This window comes from Salvelinus namaycush, chromosome 23, assembly GCF_016432855.1.
Source record: "Salvelinus namaycush isolate Seneca chromosome 23, SaNama_1.0, whole genome shotgun sequence".
Lineage (NCBI taxonomy): Eukaryota > Metazoa > Chordata > Actinopteri > Salmoniformes > Salmonidae > Salvelinus > Salvelinus namaycush.
The window spans coordinates 8,791,215-8,812,148 of NC_052329.1; the positions used below are offsets into that span (position 1 = coordinate 8,791,215).

Sequence of the window (20,934 nt, forward strand, 5' to 3'; positions counted from 1 at the left end):
TCGAACTAAAATATAGTTGTGTTCTATTCTATCTCTAGAGAAAAAGAGGGAGAAAGACTGATGAGAGAGAGTGAGAAGAAGATAGAAGGAGAGGGAGAGAGAAGCTGAAAGAGGGAGCGAGATAGAGAGAGAGAGAGAGAGAGAGAGAGAGAGAGAGAGAGAGAGAGAGAGAGAGAGAGAGAGAGAGAGAGAGAGAGAGAGAGAGAGAGAAAAAGGAGATATTTCCATTCCATGAACTGAGAAGCAGTAGTGTTTAGGGAAGTATGCCGGCATCATTAGGCTAAAGTAGGTTAACAACAACAACAACAGCTACTCAGAGACATCGGAACATCAGGTCTACACACACACACACACACACACACACACACACACACACACACACACACACACACACACACACACACACACACACACACACACACACACACACACACACACACACACACAAGAACAGAGGAGTCAGAACACCAACTCTCCACAGGGAGATTTCTCATTGTAATGTAGAAAAAAACCTGAATAACATGGTAATAGAAGGTTTAGAGGGGTCCGAGGGGGGCTGAGGGGGTAGAGGGGGCTGAGGGGTCTCAGCGGGTTGAGGGGGTGGAGAGGGCTGAGGGGGTTGAGGGGCTAGAGAGGGCTGAGGGGGGCTAAGGGGGTAGAGAGGGCTGAAGGGGCTGAGGGGGTAGAAAGGGCTGAGGGGTAGAGAGGGCTGAGGGGGCTGAAGGGGTAGAGAGGTCTGAGGGGGCTGAGAGGGTAGAGAGGGCTGAGGGGGTCTAAGAGGGGGATGAGGGGGTCTAAGAGAGGGCTGAGGGGGTCTAAGAGAGGGCTGAGGGGGTCTAAGAGAGGGCTGAGGGGGTCTAAGAGAGGGCTGAGGGGGATGAGGGGGTATAAGAGAGGGCTGAGGAGTTTGAGGGGGTAGAGAGGGCTGAGGGGGTTGAGGGGGTAGAGAGGGCTGAGGGGGTTGAGGGGGTAGAGAGGGTTGAGGGTGCTGAGGGGTAGAGAGGGCTGAGGGGGTAGAGAGGACTGAGGGGGTAGAGAGGTCTGAGGGGGTTGAGGGGGTAGAGAGGGCTGAGGGGGCTGAGGGGGTAGAGAGGGCTGAGGGGGTAGAGGGGGCTGAGGGGGTAGAGAGGGCTGAGGGGGCTGAGGGGGTAATCTTGGTTGTGTGGTTTGTTTGAGTTCAGGTAGTTTTGTCTTATAAGAGACGTCATGAGAATGAGAGAATGAGGGGTGTAAATCTAACTCTTCAACAGTATATATGTGCTTGTGCATGTATACCTGTCTCTCTCTTTTTCCATCCTTCCCCTCGTCTGTTCTGCTGCCTTGTGCGTGCCTGTGCATCAAATCAAATCAAATTTTATTGGTCGCACACATATTTATCAGAAGTTATTATTACGGGTGTAGCGAAATGCTTGTGTTCCTAGCTCCAACAGTGCAGTAGTATCTAACGGTTCACAACAATACACACTAATCTAAAAGTAAAATATTAGAATTAAGAAATATATAAATATTAGAGTGAGCAATGTCGGAGAGGCATTGACTAAAATACAGTATAATAGAATACAGTATACATTGTACATAGGAGATGAGTAAAGCAGTATGTAAACATTATTTAAACATTATTAAAGTGACTAGTGGCCAGTGATTCCAAGTCTATGTATTTGGGGCAGCAGTCTCTAAGATGCAGGGTTACGTAACCGGGTGGAAGCCGGCAAGTGATGGCTATTTAACGTGTTACGGCAAGACGTTCCGCTAGCGGAACCCTTCGACAACATCCGGTGAAATGGCAGAGCGCGAAATTCATATAAAATTACTATAAATATTAAACTTTCATGAAATCACACATGCAATACACCAAATTAAAGCTACACTTGTTGTTAATCCAGCCAACGTGTTAGATTTCAAAAAGGCTTTACGGCGAAAACAACCATGCGATTATCTGAGAACAGCACTGCATCAAACAAAGACAATCATATTTCATCCCGCCAGGAGCGACACAAAACTCAGAAATAACGATATAATTCATGCCTTACCTTTGAATAACTTATTTTGTTGGCACTCCAAAATGTCCCATAAACATCACAAACGGTCCTTTTGTTCGATAAATTCCAAAATGTCAATTTATTTGGCGCATTTGATCCAGAAAAACACCGGTTCCAACTCGCGCAACATGACTACAAAATATCTAATAACGTACCTGTAAACTTGTTCCAAACATTTCAAACAACTTTCCTAATACAACTTTAGGTATTTTTTAACGTAAATAATCGATCAAATTTAAGACGGTATAAACTGTGTTCAATACCGGACGAAAACAAAGTGGAGCGAGCTTTCAGGTCGTGCGCCCCAACCACAACAGTACACTAGACTCGACCCTCATTCTGAACAGCCCTACTTGTTCATTTCTCAAAGGAAAAACATCAACCAATTTCTAAAGACTGTTGACATCTAGTGGAAGCGATAGGAACTGCAAGCAAATGCCACAGAAATCTAGATCCACATAGAAAACCCATTGAAAAGAGACTGAGATTTTTCTCAGGTTTTTGCCTGCCATATCAGTTCTGTTATACTCACAGACATTATTCTAACAGTTTTAGAAAATTTAGAGTGTTTTCTATCTAAATGTACCAATTATATGCATATCCTAGCTTCTGGGCCTGAGTAGCAGGCAGTTTATTTTGGGCACGCTTTTCATCCGGAAGTGAAAATACTGCCCCCTAGCCCGAAGAGTTTTAACAGTCTGATGGCCTTGAGATAGAATTTGTTTTTCAGTCTCTCGGTCCCAGCTTTGATGCAATTGTACTGACCTCGCCACACTGTCTGTGTGGTGAACTTGTGTTTCCATAGACAATACTAGGATTCTCTTGAATTTAGACGGTTATATTGCAGGGTTGGGGTCAATTCTGAAATTGCACTTTAATTCCAATTAAATTCTTGAATTAGAATATAATTTGAATTTACCACACCCCCACAGGACGCAGAATTTTTATAGAATTTGAATTAAAGGAAGTTGAATTTTAATTAAATTCAAAAAGATTAAACGGATATTGTCTTTTCAAATGATGTATTATGTGGTGTTCTTTGTTAATGGTGTTCTTTGTCCTCTGTTTAGGGGTGAAGAGCGGGTCAATACGATGAAATTCTTCCTGCTAGGTGACCTAAACTGAGACATGCTTAAACCACCTGACCAAGTCCTAAAGCAATGGGACTCCCTACATCTGTCTCAGATTATTACCAATCTCATAAATTATGACTCCAAACACCTAGAAAAGGCTACTCTCCTCGATATTATCCTCACAAATAATCCTGCTAGGTATCAGTCTGGTGTTATCTGTAATGACCTTAGTGATCACTGTTTTATTGCCTGTGTTCGTAATGGCTGCTCAGTGAAACAACCCGTTCTGATTTGTCATAGACGCTTGCTAAAAAACTTTAATGAGCAACCCTTCCTTCATGAACTGGCCTCTGTAAAATGTTATTAAATCAGCTTGATCCCCTCTGTTTAAGATGCTTGTATATTTTCAATGGTATTGTTAACAAACACACCCCCATAAAGAAAATGAGAAATAAAAACAGGTTCAGCCCTGGTTCGACCGTGATCTTGCAGAGTTACTCCACCTCAAGAATTGCATTTGGCAAAAGGCTCGGCACACGCATACTCAGGCTCTCGTTCAGGCAAATGAGAAATAAGTGCACTCAGATTATCCAGAAGGCCAAAGTTAGTTACTTTAAGGAGCAGTTCTCGCTCTGTGGGTCTAACCCCAAGAAGTTCTGGATAACGGTTAAAGACCTGGAGAATAAACCCTCCTCCTCACAGCTGCACATGTTCCTTAATGTTGACGATGTGGTTGTTACTGACAAGAAGCACGTGTTTGAGCTCTTTAATCACCACTTCATTAAGTCAGGATTCCTATTTGACTCAGTCATGCCTCCTTGCCTGTCCAACATTTTCTCATCTCCCACCCCTTCTAATGTGACTATCCCTGATGCTTCTCCCTCTTTTTCCAAGCTCCGCTGCAAAGTTTCTCCCTGTAGGCAGTCACTGAGCAAGCCGTGCTAAAGGAGCTCCATTAAACTTGACCCCCAAAAAACATCTGGGTCAGATGGTTTATACCCTTCCTTCTTTAAGGTTGCTCTTCCTATCATCGCCAAGCCTATTTCTGACCTTTTTAACCTGTCTCTACCTTCTAGGGAGGTTCCCATTGCTTGGAAGGCAGCCACGATTCATCCTTTATTTAACCTGTTTGGGCTGCAGGGGCAGTATTGAGTAGCCGGATAAAAGGTGCCCATTTCAAACGGCCTCGTACTCAATTCTTGCTCGTACAATATGCATATTATTATTACTATTGGATAGAAAACACTCTCTAGTTTCTAAAACCGTTTGAATTATATCTGTGAGTAAAACAGAACTCATTTTGCAGCAAACTTCCTGACAGGAAGTGGAAAATCTGAAATCGATGCTCTGTTCTAGGCCCTGCCTATAAAGGTCCTTGATGTTTATTAGAATACATGCACTTCATACGTCTTCCACTAGATGTCGACAGGCAGTGAGAGAAGAAATGAAGTGTATAACTTGATCTGGGGTCGAATAAAAGCTCTTTGCATGACGTGTCACCAGTTTCCTGTTTTCTGGAGAGCGCGTGAAGGGACCTGGATTTGCCTTCTGATAAGCTGTCATTATAGACGACTAATATCTCCGGCTTTGATTTTATTTGATACATGTGACAATATCATCGTAAAGTATGTTTTTTCAATATAGTTTTATTAGATTATTGAAATTTTTTCGGGACGTTAGGCGTGTTGCTTTGTCTGCGTATGTTCAGGAAGGAGAGCTTCGCGCCACTTTGCTAGCTTTCCGTGCTAATTGACTGGAGAAGAGGACATTCTAAATCCAAACAACGATTGTTCTGGACAAAGGACCCCTTGTACAACATTCTGATGGAAGATCAGCAAAAGTAGGACCCATTTTATGATGTTATTTCATATATCTGTCGTACATGTGAACTAGTAGTTTGCGGCCAGGTTTTGGGCACGCTCTCGCCATAACGTAAACTGCATATCGTAATGAAGTTATTTTTAGAATTCTAACACGGCGATTGCATTAAGAACTAGTGTATCTATCATTTCCTATACAACATGTATTTTTTAGTTATGTTTATGAATAGTTATTTGGTCAGAATATGTGTGTCAGAAAAAGTGTCAGAAAAATATCCGGACGTTGTGGGAAAAAGATGCTACGTTAGCACAATGTATAACCACTGATTTCAGCTCTAAATATGCACATTTCGAACAAAACATAAGTGTATGTATAACCTGATGTTATAGGACTGTCATCTGATGAAGCTTATCAAGGTTAGTCAAAAATTATATATCTTTTGCTGGTTTGTTACGATCGCTAACTTTTGCTGCTGGGGAATGGCTTGTGTTTCTGGCTATTGTGGTAAGCTAATATAATGCTATATTGTGTTTTCGCTGTAAAACACTTAAGAAATCGGAAATATTGGCTGGAATCACAAGATGCCTGTCTTTCATTTGCTGTACACCATGTATTTTTCTGAAATGTTTTATGATGAGTATTTAGGTATTTGACGTTGGTGTCTGTAATTACTCTGGCTGCTTCGGTCCTATTTGTGACGGTAGCTGTGATGGTAGCTGCAATGTAAAACTGATTTATACCTCAAATATGCACATTTTTCGAACAAAACATAGATTTATTGTATAACATGTTATAAGACTGTCATCTGATGAAGTTGTTTCTTGGTTAGTTTGGTTGGTTCTTGGTTAGTTAGGTTGGCTTTGTGCATGCTACCTGTGCTGTGAAAAATGTCTGTCCTTTTTTGTATTTGGTGGTGAGCTAACATAAATATATGTGGTGTTTTCGCTGTAAAACATTTTAAAAATCGGACATGTTGGCTGGATTCACAAGATGTTTATCTTTCATATGCTGTATTGGACTTGTTAATGTGTGAAAGTTAAATATTTCTAAAAAATATATTTTGAATTTCGCGCCCTGCACTTGAAGTGGCTGTTGTCATATTGTGCCCGGCTTCGGGCTTGCAGCCCAAAGAAGTTAAAGGGGAGCTCAAGCTGATCCTAACTGTTATAAGCCTATTTCTATGTTGCCCTGTTTATCAAAAGTGTTGGGAAAACTTGTCAATAATCAACTGACTGGCTTTCTTGATGTCTGGTGTCATGACTGTCCTGATCAGGTCAGGTTACAGGAGACCACAACCCTACAGATTATCTCTCAACCCCAACAGATGAGGGGAGATCTAGGGGTCTGAAGATGTGGGGGTTTTATGACCCCTCACACCCATGGTAATTCTGAGGCCACAGGAAACATTCCCTCTCACTATGGAGAACCAGCCTCAGAACGTTAAACATGCAATAAAGGGACTTTGGAACAATGGTTTCCGTCAACTACAATGGTGGTCATGACGATAGATGGAATATGAAAATGTATGTCATTTTTGTTTTGTTATTAAAGGTTAATAGATGACATTATTATGAAAACATTGTAACGTTAAGAGTTTTCCTCGTATATGCTTGATGTTTATACATTGTACGTTGTGTGGAAAATGTCCAAATCAAAGAGAATGTTTCGGTAGAGATGAAATGTGAAGTTAGTTGTCTAAAATTGGATTTGAGTAAAATCTATACCTTGCCCCTCAAACTTGGTACGCCCAGAGAATTGCCCTGAAGGAGGTTACGCCCACTTCTGACCCGAGGGTATAAAACCTGTGAGTGCAGAATTAACAGAGTAGACTAAGTGACCCGAGCTGCAGCCAAAGGTCTAAAAGGTCAACGAATCCAAAACGCAACAAGTTGAAGACAAAGAAATCTTTTTCTACCCAAGCTACGGATGAGTAGCGTGTCTAAGCGGGTGTATTCAAGCCGAACCACCTAGCCTCCACTCCCCATCGAATCGTGGTATCTACACTCTTTCATCTTTACGCTGTGAGCTCTGAGCTACAGAGCTATCTGTCCTCCGAAGACCCCTTCCAGAGCGAGGACAAAGGAACAGGCCAGTAAAGCCAAAGGACACGGACATCGTGTTGTGAGGACACCTAGAGAGGTGCGCAGGAGAAGTGCGTCATTGAGCAGCTTGAACGGTCCACGCGGGAAAATCCACGGAGAACCTCCACAAGTAATTACATCATTATATTCTGACTCATAACAGCGGCAGTTTGGGGCAAGGCTAGGGTTAGAATGAGCATAGCTGACAATTTCACCCAAATGTATATTCCTCTTGTGTACTTTCTCTCTTTCTCTCTCTTTTAAATCCCCATTTTGGGTAACACGCGCCCTAGTGTGTTGGCCCGTTATACTAAGTTCTAATCAATAGCCTAGAATGTGTTTTTGTGTATGTGTATCTTTTATCATCATTTTAGCTTTTTAGTAAATAAACATTCAACTAAGACTGGTGTGGTGCGAATTCATTAGTGAGACCCGGGTCCGTGCAGAATCCCGGGCTATACGACGTTCAGAACGAGACTGTTAGAGGCAACTGGTTAATTAGCGGCTGTGGTAAAATCGATATTCTGATATTCTTTGAGTTAATTTGGGATATAGAAACTCAATAAAAACTAGTTTTCCCATGGTGCCCCAGGTTAATGAGTTAATAATTGCTTGATTCAGTTAATCACGTAATTAGAAACTTGTAATCATTCGATGAGCAACAGTCGCCACATTAACTAATACAACGTCACGACACTGGTATTCTCTCTGGTATGCAATCTGGTTTCTGCTCAGGTTATGGATGTGTCACTGCAACCTTAAAGGTCCTCAAATGTCAACATTGCCCTTGATTCTAAGCAATGTTGTGACGCTATTTTTATTGACTTGATCGAAGCTTTTGATACGGTAGACCATTCCATTCTTGTGTGCCAGCTAAGGAGTATTGGTGTCTCTAAGGGCTCTTCGGACTGGTTTGCTAACTACCTCTCTCAAAGAGTACAATGTTTAACTTCTTATGGCTGCAAGGCAAAGTGTTGAGTAGCCAGTGAAATCGTGCCCATTTCAAACGGCCTCCTACTCAAATCTTGCTCGTACAATATGAATATTATTATTCTTTTTGGATAGAAAACACTTTCTAGTTTCTAAAAGAGTTGGAATTATTTCTCTGAGTGAAACAGAAGTCCTTCTGCAGCACTTTTCCTGACCAGGAAGTGAAATGTCAGAAATCTATGCTCTTTTCAATCTGATGCCTATACATGGTCTTAACACCTAGGAGTCTGCTGACAGTCTATACGCCTTCCTATTGGTGTAAAGAGGATGTCAGAGAAGAAATTTTTTTGCTCCTCTTGGTCTGTGGTGGAAAAAAACCTATTTCTTTGACCTGAGCGCCCACTTCCGGTATTCTGAAGGAAGTGGGATGGACTTCTGTTTTGCCTTCCTAACGAACGGCTAACATCTCCGGCTCGAATTTTTTGGGATATATGTGACCATATCATCGTAATGTATGTTTTTTCAATATAGTTTAATCAGATTATTGAAACTTTATTCGGGAGTTTTGCCGTGTTCCGTCGTATGACTGTGTTTACGTTGGGCCACGGCTACTGGAAATGGTAAATGAACAGGGATATTTCTCATTCTGAAACGAAACAACGACTCATCTGGACAGAGGACGCCTGTTTCAACATTCTGATGAAAGATCAGCCAAAGTAAGACTCATTTTATGATGTTATTTCATATATCTGTCGTGCATGTGAACGGGTCGTGGGCGCCCAAATGTGTCTCTCTATTGTGGCTACGCTAATATAGCGATACATTTTGTTTTCGCTGTAAAACATTTAATAAATCGGAAATATTGTTTGGAATCACAAGTTGCCTATCTTTCAATTGCTGCAAACTATATATTTTTCGGAAATGTTTTATGATGAGTAATAAGCTATTTGACGTTGGTGTCTGTTGGTGTCTGTAAATATTATGGCTGCTTTCGGTGCACTTTCTGATTTGTAGCTGAAATGTAAAATATGATTTATACCTGAAATATGCACATTTTTCGAAAAAAAATATGCTATACAATAAATATGTTATCAGACTGTCATCTGATGAATTTGTTTCTTGGTTAGTGGCTATTTATATCTTTATTTGGTCGAATTTGTGATAGCACCTGATGGAGTAAGAAACTGATGGAGTTAGAAAAGTGGTGTTATTTGCTAACGTGGTTAGCTAATAGATTTACATATTTTGTCTTCCCTGTAAAACATTTTAAAAATCGGACATGTTGGTTTGATTCACAAGAAGTTTATCTTTCATCTGGTGTCTTGGACTTGTTAATGTGTGAAAGTTAAATATTTTTAAAAACTAGCTTTTGAATTTCGCGCCCTGCACTTTGAGCTGGATGTTGTCATATTGTGGGCGGTGTCGGGCTTGCAGCCCAAACAGGTTAAAGTCAGAAATTCTGCTGTCTCAGCCACTGCCTGTCACAAAGGGTGTACCCCAAGGCTCGATTCTAGGCCCCATGCTCCTCTCAATTTACATCAACAACATAGCTCATGCATAGAGCTTGAGGTAGTCACCTCATACAAGTACTTGGGAGTATGGCTAAACGGTACACTGTCCTTCTCTCATCAAATATCAAAGCTGCAGGCTAAAGTTAAATCTAGACTTGGTTTCCTCTATCGTAATCGCTCCTCTTTCACCCCAGCTGCCAAACTAACCCATATTCAGATGACCATCCTACCTATGCTAGATTACGGAGATATGCATTTTAGATCAACAGGTAAGGGTGCTCTCGAGCGGCTAGATGTTATTTACCGTTCGGCCATCAGATGCTCCTAATAAAACACATCACAGCACTCTATACTCCTCTGTAAACTGGTCATCTCTGGATACCCATCACAAGACCCACTGGTTGATGTTTATTTATAAAACCCTCTTAGGCCTCACTCCCCACTATCTGAGATATCTACTGCAGCCCTCCTCCTAAACATACAACACCCGTTCCGCCAGTCACATTCTGTTCAAGGTCCCCAAAGCACACACATCCCTGGGTTGCTCCTCTTTTCAGTTCCCTGCAGCTAGCGACTGGAACGAGCTGCAACAAACACTCACACTGGACAGTTTTATCTCAATCTCTTCATTCAAAGACTCAATCATGGACACTCTTACTGACAGTTGTGGCTGCTTTGCGTGATGTGTTGTTGTCTCTACCTTCTTGCCCTTTGTGCTGTTGTCTTTGCCCAATAATGTTTGTACCATATTTTGTGCTGCTACCATGTTGTGTTGCTACCATATTGTTGTCATGTTGTGTTGCTACCATGCTGTGTTATGTGTTGCTGCCTTGCTATGTTGTTGTCTTAGGTCTCTCTTTATGTAGTATTGTGTTGTCTCTCTTGTCATGATGTGTGTTTTGTCCTATATTTATATGTTTTTTTTGTTAGTTTTTTTATCCCAGCCCCCGTCCCCGCAGCAAGCCTTTTGACTTTTGGTAGGACGTCATTGTAAATAAGAACTTGTTCTTAAAAAATATATATATTTGTGTAATAGGTTGTGAAGACGTGGCAGACATCCCCTATAACAAACACTAATAGGCAGACAGACACACAAGTGTGTACACTTACTTACCCACTGGCATATATATATATACTAGCGTTGGGCGGTATCCATATTTCATATCGTCATACCATCCGTCTCTCATCCTGGGATTTGTGGTATTACTGGCTGAGTAGTCAAGAGGTCGTCAAAAAAAGCAAAAAAAAAAGGCCATTGGGCTTCTATTTCCAGAATGCTATAAAAAATTAGCACAAGCAATAGGGAATTTCCATGGAGGCTGCTAGCTAAATATGCTAACGAGCGCAAACAAAAATATACAAATTGCAAAAACAGGTAATCCAGCTCATAAAGCATATATAGGTAGGAGCTACCAAAAGTCATTTTTGGTGAGTTTGGACATTTATAAGTGAATGTGAACAAGAGACATTGAGCATTGTCTTAACTTTTTAGGGATAGGGGGCAGCATTTTCACTTTGGATGAATAGCGTGCCCAGAGTTAACTGCCTCCTACTCTGTCCCAGATGCTAATATATGCATATTATTATTACTATTGGATATAAAACACTCTGAAGTTTCTGAAATTGTTTGAATGATGTCTGTGAGTATAACATAACTAATATGGCAGGCAAAAACCTGAGAAACAAATCTAAACAGGAAGTGAGAATTCTGAGGCTGTTTGATTTTCAACTCATCGCCTTTTGAAATCCCAGTGGGATATGGATCTGTTTGCACTTCCTATGCCTTCCACTAGATGTCAACAGTCTGTAGAACGTTGAATGAAGCTTCTACTGTGATGTTGAGCCAGATGGGAGCTGTTTGAGTCAGTGGTCTGGCAGAGTGCCAGGTCCTGGTCACGCGCATTCCACATGATATCGACTTGCGTTCCATTACTTCTATAAACACAAAGGAATTCTCCGGTTGGAACGTTATTGAATATTTATGATAACAACATCCTAAAGATTGATTCTCTACTTAGTTTGACAAGTTTATTCGACCTGTAATATAACTTTTTGAAGTTTTCGTCCGACGTTCGCCTGGATCTGCGCGAGCGTTTGGATATGTGTACTAAACGTGCTAACGAAAGTAGCTACTTGGACATAAATAATGGACATTATCGAACAAAATAACAATTTATTGTGGAATTAGGATTCCTGGGAGTGCATTCTGATGAAGATCATCAAAGGTAAGGGAATATTTATGATGTAATTTCGTATTTCTGTTGACTCCAACATGGCGGAGAAATGTTATTTCTATCTGAGCGCCGTCTCAGATTATTGCATGGTGTGCTTTTTCCGTAAGTTTAAAAAAAAATCTGACACAGCGGTTGCATTAAGAACAAGTGTATCTTTAATTCTATGTAAAACATGTATCTTTCATCAAAGTTTATGATGAGTATTTCTGTTATTTGATGTGGCAATTTCTCCGGATATTTTGGAGGCATTTCTGAACATGGCGCCAATGTAAACTGAGATGTTTTTATATAAATATGCACATTATCGAACAAAACATACATGTATTGTGTAACATGATGTCCTATGAGTGTCATCTGATGAAGATTATCAAAGGTTAGGGATTCATTTTATCTCTATTTCTGCTTTTTGTGACTCCTATCTTTGGCTGGGAAAATGGCTGTGTGTTTTTTGGACTTGGCGGTGATCTAACATAATCATATGTTGTGTTTTCGCTGTAAAACATTTTTTAAATCGGACATGATGGGTAGATTAACAAGATGTTTATCTTTCATTTGCTGTATTGGACTTGTTAATGTGTGAAAGTTACATATTTCGGAAAAATATTTTTGAATTTCCCGCGCTGCCTTTTCAGCGGAATGTTGTGGGGGGGTTCCGCTAGCGGAACGTGTGTCCTAGAAAGAACAGTACTGACTCTGGAGCAGCATGTGTACACGCTGTGTCTGAGTGGAGTCTGGAGTTGCTAGGGCAATGGGTCTGCCTGCTCTGCTCTGGGAAGAAGGGGGATAACATATTGCACAAGTTGACTGCAGATTTTTAGCTACAAATATTAAAATGTATTGAAAAACTTCAAATAAATAGTTTAAACAGTATCAATGGTATACCCCGGTTTACGATATATAAGGTATACCGTCCAAGCCTAGTATATACCCAAACACTCATACAGACACATAAAGAGTGTACACAAAGTCCTCTTATCACAGCCTGTAAAGTCATTCATGTCAGAGAGCTGCCTGATGTTCCTCTTTCCTTTGGTTGTGTGTGTGTGTGTGTGTGCGTGCGTGCGTGCGTGCGTGCGTGCGTGCGTGCGTGCGTGCGTGCGTGCGTGCGTGCGTGCGTGCGTGCGTGCGTGCGTGCGTGCGTGCGTGCGTGGGTGCGTGGGTGCGTGGGTGTGTGTGTGTCTTTCCGGATATTGAGTGGTGGGATTGAGATGTGGGGAGGAGAATTGCTCATAACACATAGAAACAACACCTGCTACCTCGCTAACTCGTTTAGCATTAAGTAATCAAACTTTTCTCATTATCTCAGCAATGGCATCCAATTAGATATGATACATCAACAGCTCTGCAATTATCCTAAATTACAATTCATTATGCTGCGATTTACTTATGTTTTAATTAGCTAGTGTTAGCACTTGCATTTTCTAGACATTGTTGTTGTTGCTATATTGTTGCTGTTGTTGCTATCGGTTGTCACGCGTTGGTGAGCGGACGGTATTCGCATGGTTCCTTATCTTTGTTGCATTACTTTTATTCTCTCACACACTTCTCTCTCCCTCTCACTCCCTTCTCCAGTGTTCTCACACCCTTTTCTCTCCCTCTCACTCCCTTCTCTCTCCCTCTCACTCCCTTCTCACACCCTTCTCTCTCCCTCTCACTCCCTTCTCACACCCTTCTCTCTCCCTCTCACTCCCTTCTCACACCCTTCTCTCTCCCTCTCACTCCCTTCTCACTCCCTTCTCTCTCCCTCTCACTCCCTTCTCACACACTTCTCTCTCCCTCTCACTCCCTTCTCACACCCTTCTCTCTCCCTCTCACTCCCTTCTCACACCCTTCTCTCTCCCTCTCACTCCCTTCTCACACCCTTCTCTCTCCCTCTCACTCCCTTCTCACACCCTTCTCTCTCCCTCTCACACACTTCTCTCTCCCTCTCACTCCCTTCTCACACCCTTCTCTCTCCCTCTCACTCCCTTCTCACACCCTTCTCTCTCCCTCTCACTCCCTTCTCACACACTTCTCTCTCCCTCTCACTCCCTTCTCCAGTGTTCTCACACACTTCTCTCTCCCTCTCACTCCCTTCTCCAGTGTTCTCACACACTTCTCTCTCCCTCTCACTCCCTTCTCACACCCTACTCCAGTGTTCTCACACACTTCTCTCTCCCTCCCACTCCCTTCTCACACCCTACTCCAGTGTTTTCACACCCTTCTCTCTCCCTCTCACTCCCTTCTCATACCCTACTCCAGTGTTTTCACACCCTTCTCTCTCCCTCTCACTCCCTTCTCACACCCTACTCCAGTGTTTTCACACCCTTCTTTCTCCGTTCTCACACCCTTCTCTCTACCTTCTCATACCCTTCTCCAGTGTTCTCACACCCTTCTCTCTACCTTCTCATACCCTTCTCACACCCTTCTCAGAGCCTTCTCCAGTGTTCTCCACTCCCTTCTCTCTCCCTTCTCACACCCTTCTCCACTCCCTTCTCTCTCCCTTCTCACACCCTTTTCTCTCCTTTCTCACACCCTTCTCCAGTGTTCTCACTCCCTTCTTTCTCCCTTCTTTCTCCCTTCTTTTTCCCTTCTCACCCATGTTGCTCTCCCTTCTCACACCCTTCTCCAGTGTTCTCACACCCTTCTCTCTCCCTTCTCTTTCCCTTCTCACACCCTTCTCACAACTGTCTCACTGTGTTCTCACACCCTTTTCTCTCCATTCTCACACCCTTCTCCAGTATTCTCACACCCTTCTCTCTCCCTTCTCTTTCCCTTCTCACACCCTTCTCACAACTGTCTCACTGTGTTCTCACACCCTTTTCTCTCCCTTCTCACACCCTTCTTCAGTATTCTCACACCCTTCTCTCTCCCTTCTCTTTCCCTTCTCACACCCTTCTCACAACTGTCTCACTGTGTTCTCACACCCTTTTCTCTCCCTTCTCACACCCTTCTTCAGTGTTCTCTCTCCCTTCTCTTTCCCTTCTCACACCCTTCTCAGTCCCTTCTCACACCCTTCTCCAGTGTTCTCTCTCCCTTCTCACACCCTTCTCCAGTGTTCTCACACCCTTCTCAGTCCCTACTCACTCCCTTCTCAGAATCTGCCAGGCTGAGACCTTATCACATCTGCCCTGGTGCCATAGGATCATAAATTACTCTGCGCATGAGCAAGCTACAAGAACTGTCTAGGATGACTCTAGAAGCTCGACCATGGCAACGCAACGAAACACCTTAATGAAGGCCACTATGGAAAATGTTGTGGTACTGTGTGTATGCAAAATACTATGTTTAGAAATACATCAATTAAACCACTTCTGCAAAAGAACTTGTACAAATGTCCTATTATTACACAGCATGTAAAATCCGAAAATAAACACCCCTGCAACTTACATTTTGATGCAAGTAACTTTCAGAAATGTGTGGTACTGTCGACAATAAAAGTCCTCAGAAACATGCATCTTCTCTCTTCGGACGACGATGACACTGACCTGAGTGTGCGGGTGCAGTGTCCAGATGCGCATTTCCAAGCGCTCTGATTGGTTGTGAATGGCAGGGCTATGATGGGTGAGGGATAAGTTAAGTAGGCTGAGCAGCCAAACTAACGGGACTTAAGGGAAAATGAAGGGACTGTGAGGGGAAGTTAGGCAGAGAGAAGAGGAGCAGGACGGCCTTTTTTACAATTCGATGGAGCGCAGCAGCAATGTTTCTCCCCATGTCACTGTTATTGTTCCGTATGCTAAATATTTACTATGTATTTACTGCAAACAAACCCACTATGTGGTTACCCCTCACCCAGGCTTATTCCTACAGTGTGTATCAATGAGCACAAGGGGGTTGAGAAAATCTCTGTAATTGTCATGGGGAAACAAGTGAAGAAGGGAGAATAGAGTAGCATTGAAGGTCAAGATTACCCCTCACCATTCCCCTGTTGTGATCTGCGAACAGAGTCATTTAGTTATTTTGCTTTAAACTCCTTTCATTTCTCGTCGGCCACGTTTGAACCGTATTTAGTATCAATTGTCTTTCTCCTTCGTGACAGAAACAAACCAAACCAATTTTCTCCCTCTTTTTTTGAAAAGACAATCAGCGGAGTGTCCTTGGTTTGATTAGATTCCAGCCTGCCGTTTTCTCTCACTTTCACACTTTATGATGCTTTCTTTCTTTTTCCTTGTGAAAGGAGAGCACAGTTAGGTTTAATCTCAGATCATCCTGAGAATACGTAGTTAGGAATACACTGCTGTACTGGATAGACAACCTGTGCACTGTAAAAAAACAATCTAATAATAATATTGAGATTCAGTCAAAATTACTTGTTTTATCTACATTTGCTAATTTGGTTGAGTTGACAAAAAATGTTATGTTGAGTTGACTTCAACTGTCACACCTTCCGCCGATGTCGGCTCCTCTCCTTGTTCGGGTGGCGTTCGGCGATCAATGTCACCGGTTTTCTAGCCATCGCCACTCCATTTTTCATATGTCCATTTGTTTTGTCTTGTTCCATACACACCTGGTTTTCATTCCCCAATCAATCCTCGTGTATTTAGTCCTCTGTTCCCCATCATGTCTTTATGTGTAATTGTTCTTTGTTTATGGTGTATGTTCACGCGCAATACTTTTATAGTTTATGTTCCGTGTTTTTGGGCACACTCATTTTCTGTGCCTTTTGTTGAACGGAATAAAAGTGCGCATGTTTACTCTACTCTGCTCTCCTGCACCTGACTTCGCCTCCCTTACACCGCCATAACATCAACTCACTCAAAATGACAAAACTAAATCAAATTGAGTTAGCAAAAAGTTATGTTTTTACTGAACTTCACAACTTTGAAGTCAAATCAATTGAAACAACATAACAGTTGACAAAATGTAAGATAACTACAATGTATCAAACTATCTTAACTTATTAAATCAATTTGAATCTGCTAAGAACTACTTGTTTACTCAATTTAGAAATGCACAACCAAGAAGTCAAATCAACTAAAGAAACAAAACAGTAGTGTTGACTGAAAATGTTCAGATGACTATTTTTGGGGAGCGGAGTTCCCAGCATTTTTTGCAACCGAGAAATTTTACATTTACATTTAAGGTCATTTATCCACAGCGCCTTCAGTTAGTGCATTCAACAAAGGTAGATTAACAACCACAAATAAAACGTTTCTGTAACCATTACTGACAATGCCGTTGTAATTTTAAAAGTAGTTGTTAAAACTGAATTTGGAAGTTGACATAACTTTACATTTTAAGACAGACTGGTAATACACTTTAGTAAGTTGGAACAACTAATAGTTTGTTTTTTCTGACTGGAAAATACTTGTCCTCTCCACTTAGGATTTTGTCAAAACAACTAAAGAAATCAGTTAAAACACAATGATTTGACTAAAAGTATCAAGTTCACTCAACAAGTTATTCAATCCAAATTCGTCAGCTCCACTTATTTTACTAGGTTGAAGTACCTTTAAATTAAGTTACTCCAAACAAAATCCAGATTGGACTTGACATGACATTTTAAGGCAGCCTGGTAACAAACTATTTTAAATTGAATCAACAAATATTTTTTTTTACAGTGTGTCCTCTCTCCCTATTGGTTTGTTGATTCTCTCTCCCTCTCTTCTCTAACCACACCATCACTCTACTACTCCTCCTCTGTACTGATTCCCATCTGTGTTTTGGCTTTTGTTCCAGACATAGAGCCAGTGTCAGCCTCAAGTGTCAGCCTCAAGTAAGACAGACGGCCATGTGAAGTGGGGCTGGAAGGTGTTGGCACCAGGGGAGTTGTAAGACAGATCTGGTTACATTAGCTTAACCTGCAGCAGCTCCACCTGTGGTTATGTAGTGGGCTAACAATGTACTGGTTATCTATCTCCCTAGTTACCACAAGGATTTTTTTTCTCTCTCTCTCATGATCATTAGCGGGTATCGGCCTAATTCTGCTCTGCATGCATTATTTGGTGTTTTATGTTGTTTTCTCTCTCTCTCTCTCTCTCTCTCTCTCTCTCTCTCTCTCTCTCTCTCTCTCTCTCTCTCTCTCTCTATCCTCCCATCTGGCAGGTCTTCTCATCCCCATCTCTCCATCACACACAGTCTCTTCAGGCTTTCTTCCAATGTCACTTTGTTTCACATTCTCCCTCTCCTGAGTCATGCCTGCATGCAAATCTTACAGCCTTTATGTGAGTGTGAGAAGTGCATGCAAACACACACACAATGTTGAATCCCCCCACCACCCACCCCTTGCCCCTATGTGTGTTACATAACCCCTAGTCCTTAAACCTTAGGGGTAGCATGACACGATATCCCACCCACACAGCCCCATACTGTAGGTGAGTCAGCCAACACACTGTCCCTCACACACACATAGCCCTCCCACATACCCCTAAAGGACCCCTAACCCCTTATCACAGTCACTGGCCCTCTACAGGAAGAGACAACTGTCACAAGCCCTTACCCATCCTACAGGACAGGCACACACACTCTCACACACACACTTAAACTCCCACTCACACTATAGAGGGAACAATAATTCCATTACCCACGCAGTCCACACACACACGCACACACACACAGGGTATACGGGGTGGCAGGTAGCCTAGTGGTTAGAGCGTAGATGTGGCAGGTAGCCTAGTGGTTAGAGCGTTGGACTAGTAACCGAAAGGTTGCAAGATTGAATCCCCGAGCTGACAAGGTAAAAATCTGTCGTTCTGCCCCTGAACAAGGCAGTTAACCCACTGTTCCTAGGCCGTAATTGAAAATAAGAATTTGTTCTTAACTGACTGGCCTAGTTAAATAAAGGTTACACATGTAATTTAAAAATAGATAGATATAGTATTAAAAAACTCAATCCTAGGTCCTGGCAGTGTTGGGCAGACTCAGGACACCTGAGCTTTGGAGAAATACACAGATTTAAAGAGGAGTCCGTAATTTGCTTTTTAATGATCATGATTTTTTCGTCAAAGAAGTTGAATTTATGATGATTTATCACTGCTGAAATGAAAGCCATCCTCTCTTGGGGAATGCTGCTTTTTAGATAGCTTTGCGACAAAAATAATACTAGCAATACAAACCGATTGTCATAGCTAGCTAAAGTTAACCAAATAGGTTCAATGTTAGTTAGTTAGCTAGCTAACATTAGGCTATAACTAGCCATGTGAAATGGCATTCTGAGATAACATTACTACACACAGATCATAAACATAATGTTAGCTTGCGGGCCAGCAATCTAACATCAGCTAGCTAGCTAACAGTCAGCTTTAACTTGCAATGAAAACAATTTTCTGACAAAATTAGAAATGTATAATATTTGAAACTGTAGCTAGACTCTTACCCGTATACATGGATGAATGCTTCACGGCAAACTGCAACCCCTTTCATTAAATGTGTCCTGTGTCATTTCCGTTTGTACAGCTCGCTTGGCCCGTTGTTGTGTCAAGTCACTCTGGTTCACACTGACCGTGTACAAAGCCATAAGAATCCTCTTAAGGTTTAACCATTTAATTATGTGCCAAAGTACTGTACAGTATATGTATGAATGCACTGTTCTTGCATAAACATACACACACATACACACTCACACACATATGCACGCACACACAGGCACACTCACACACATACACACTCACACACATACACACTCATACACGGGCACACATACACACTCACACACTCACACACATACACACAGGCACACATACACACTCACACACATACATACTAGGCTGGACACATTACATTTTTAACAATGCTTTTTTCTAATAAAAGCTAGTTCATTGCATCCGCCGTGGAGCCCAGTTTCATAATATGACCATATGTCCCAGCTGCTTGCCGCCGTTTTGAAGTAATCACGAAAAAAACAGGCCTTATTTTAGGGCATTTTTCACCCTGCCAGCTCCTATTAGTTGTATTGAGCACCGTGGCACCAACTCGCTTTCCTAACGTTCTATTCCCAGCTTATTGTTCTACGTCACAATGCCTGCTTCGCTATTGTTGACATTGAGACCTGCTCACGTTGTTTATAGTTCAAATGTAAACAACAACAAAACATTACTCATGGAACTCTGAGGTCGTCCCATTTTTTCCTATCGGGGAAATATAGGCATGTCTGTCTATTTCGCCAAATATCTCGCAAAGTGTATATTTGGATTTGTTCAAGTGAGATGCCATTTTAATCATGAGAATCTCCTCTTTCTAATTATGTAAGTCTGGGCAGTAAGCTCAATTCTCATCAAATTCCAGCCACAAAATATTTTTTGCCCTTGGAACGCTGAGCTCCCCCCATTTGTTTTCCTATGGAGAGGCATGCCGGTCGATTTTGCCAAATATCTCACAATGTGTATATTTAGATTTTTTCAAGTCTGGCACCATCTTAGTCAGGATAATCTCCTCTTTGTAATTATGTAATTCTGGGCAGCAAACTCGTTTGTCATCGATCACTAGACCAGAAATAATCAGAAGTTTTCATTTTTTCCCTACTTTCTCATTAAGCAGACATAAGCACAGTTGACACCATCAAGGTGCGGATGTTTACTTTCTACACAAGTAGTTTTTTTTCCCGTTTCGTCCGACGAACAGACTGTAGTGGGAAAATAAAAAGGGATACATTTTTTGTGCCATTTAGTCGAAATGGAATTCTAAGCATCACTCCAGTGAAAACAGGCTCTGCGAACGTTCCATTCCATTCATTTGCTATGGGCTCGCGCTAGTGTTCCAGCTTAGACAACGTTCTTCTGCTATGGGCTCGCGCTAGTTTTCCAGCTTAGACAACGTTCTTCTGCTATGGGCTCGCGCTAGTTTTCCAGCTTAGACAACGTTCTTCTGCTATGGGCTCGCGCTAGTTTTCCAGCTTAGACAACGTTCTTCTGCTATGGGCTCGCGCTAGTTTTCCAGCTTAGACAACGTTCTTCTGCTATGGGCTCGCGCTAGTTTTCCAGCTTAGACAACGTTCTTCTGCTATGGGCTCGCGCTAGTTTTCCAGCTTAGACAACGTTCTTCTGCTATGGGCTCGCGCTAGTTTTCCAGCTTAGACAACGTTCTTCTGCTATGGACTCGCGCTAGTTTTCCAGCTTAGACAACGTTCTTCTGCTATGGGCTCGCGCTAGTTTTCCAGCTTAGACAACGTTCTTCTGCTATGGGCTCGCGCTAGTTTTCCAGCTTAGACAACGTTCTTCTGCTATGGGCTCGCGCTAGTGTTCCAGCTTAGACAACGTTCTTCTGCTATGGGCTCGCGCTAGTGTTCCAGCTTAGACAACGTTCTTCTGCTATGGGCTCGCGCTAGTGTT

At 42.1% G+C, this 20,934-nt stretch overlaps 1 protein-coding gene across 1 annotated transcript in view; it reads right to left on the bottom strand.

Moving 5' to 3' along the window:
• Window positions 1-627: 627 nt before the first annotated feature.
• Window positions 628-20,934, bottom strand: part of LOC120018946 (amelogenin, X isoform-like) — a 58,303-nt gene continuing 37,996 nt past the window's right edge. The window contains exon 2 of the mRNA XM_038962158.1: window positions 628-1,077. Coding sequence (XP_038818086.1) covers window positions 628-1,077 — 450 coding nt within the window. The remainder of the gene's footprint in view (window positions 1,078-20,934) is intronic.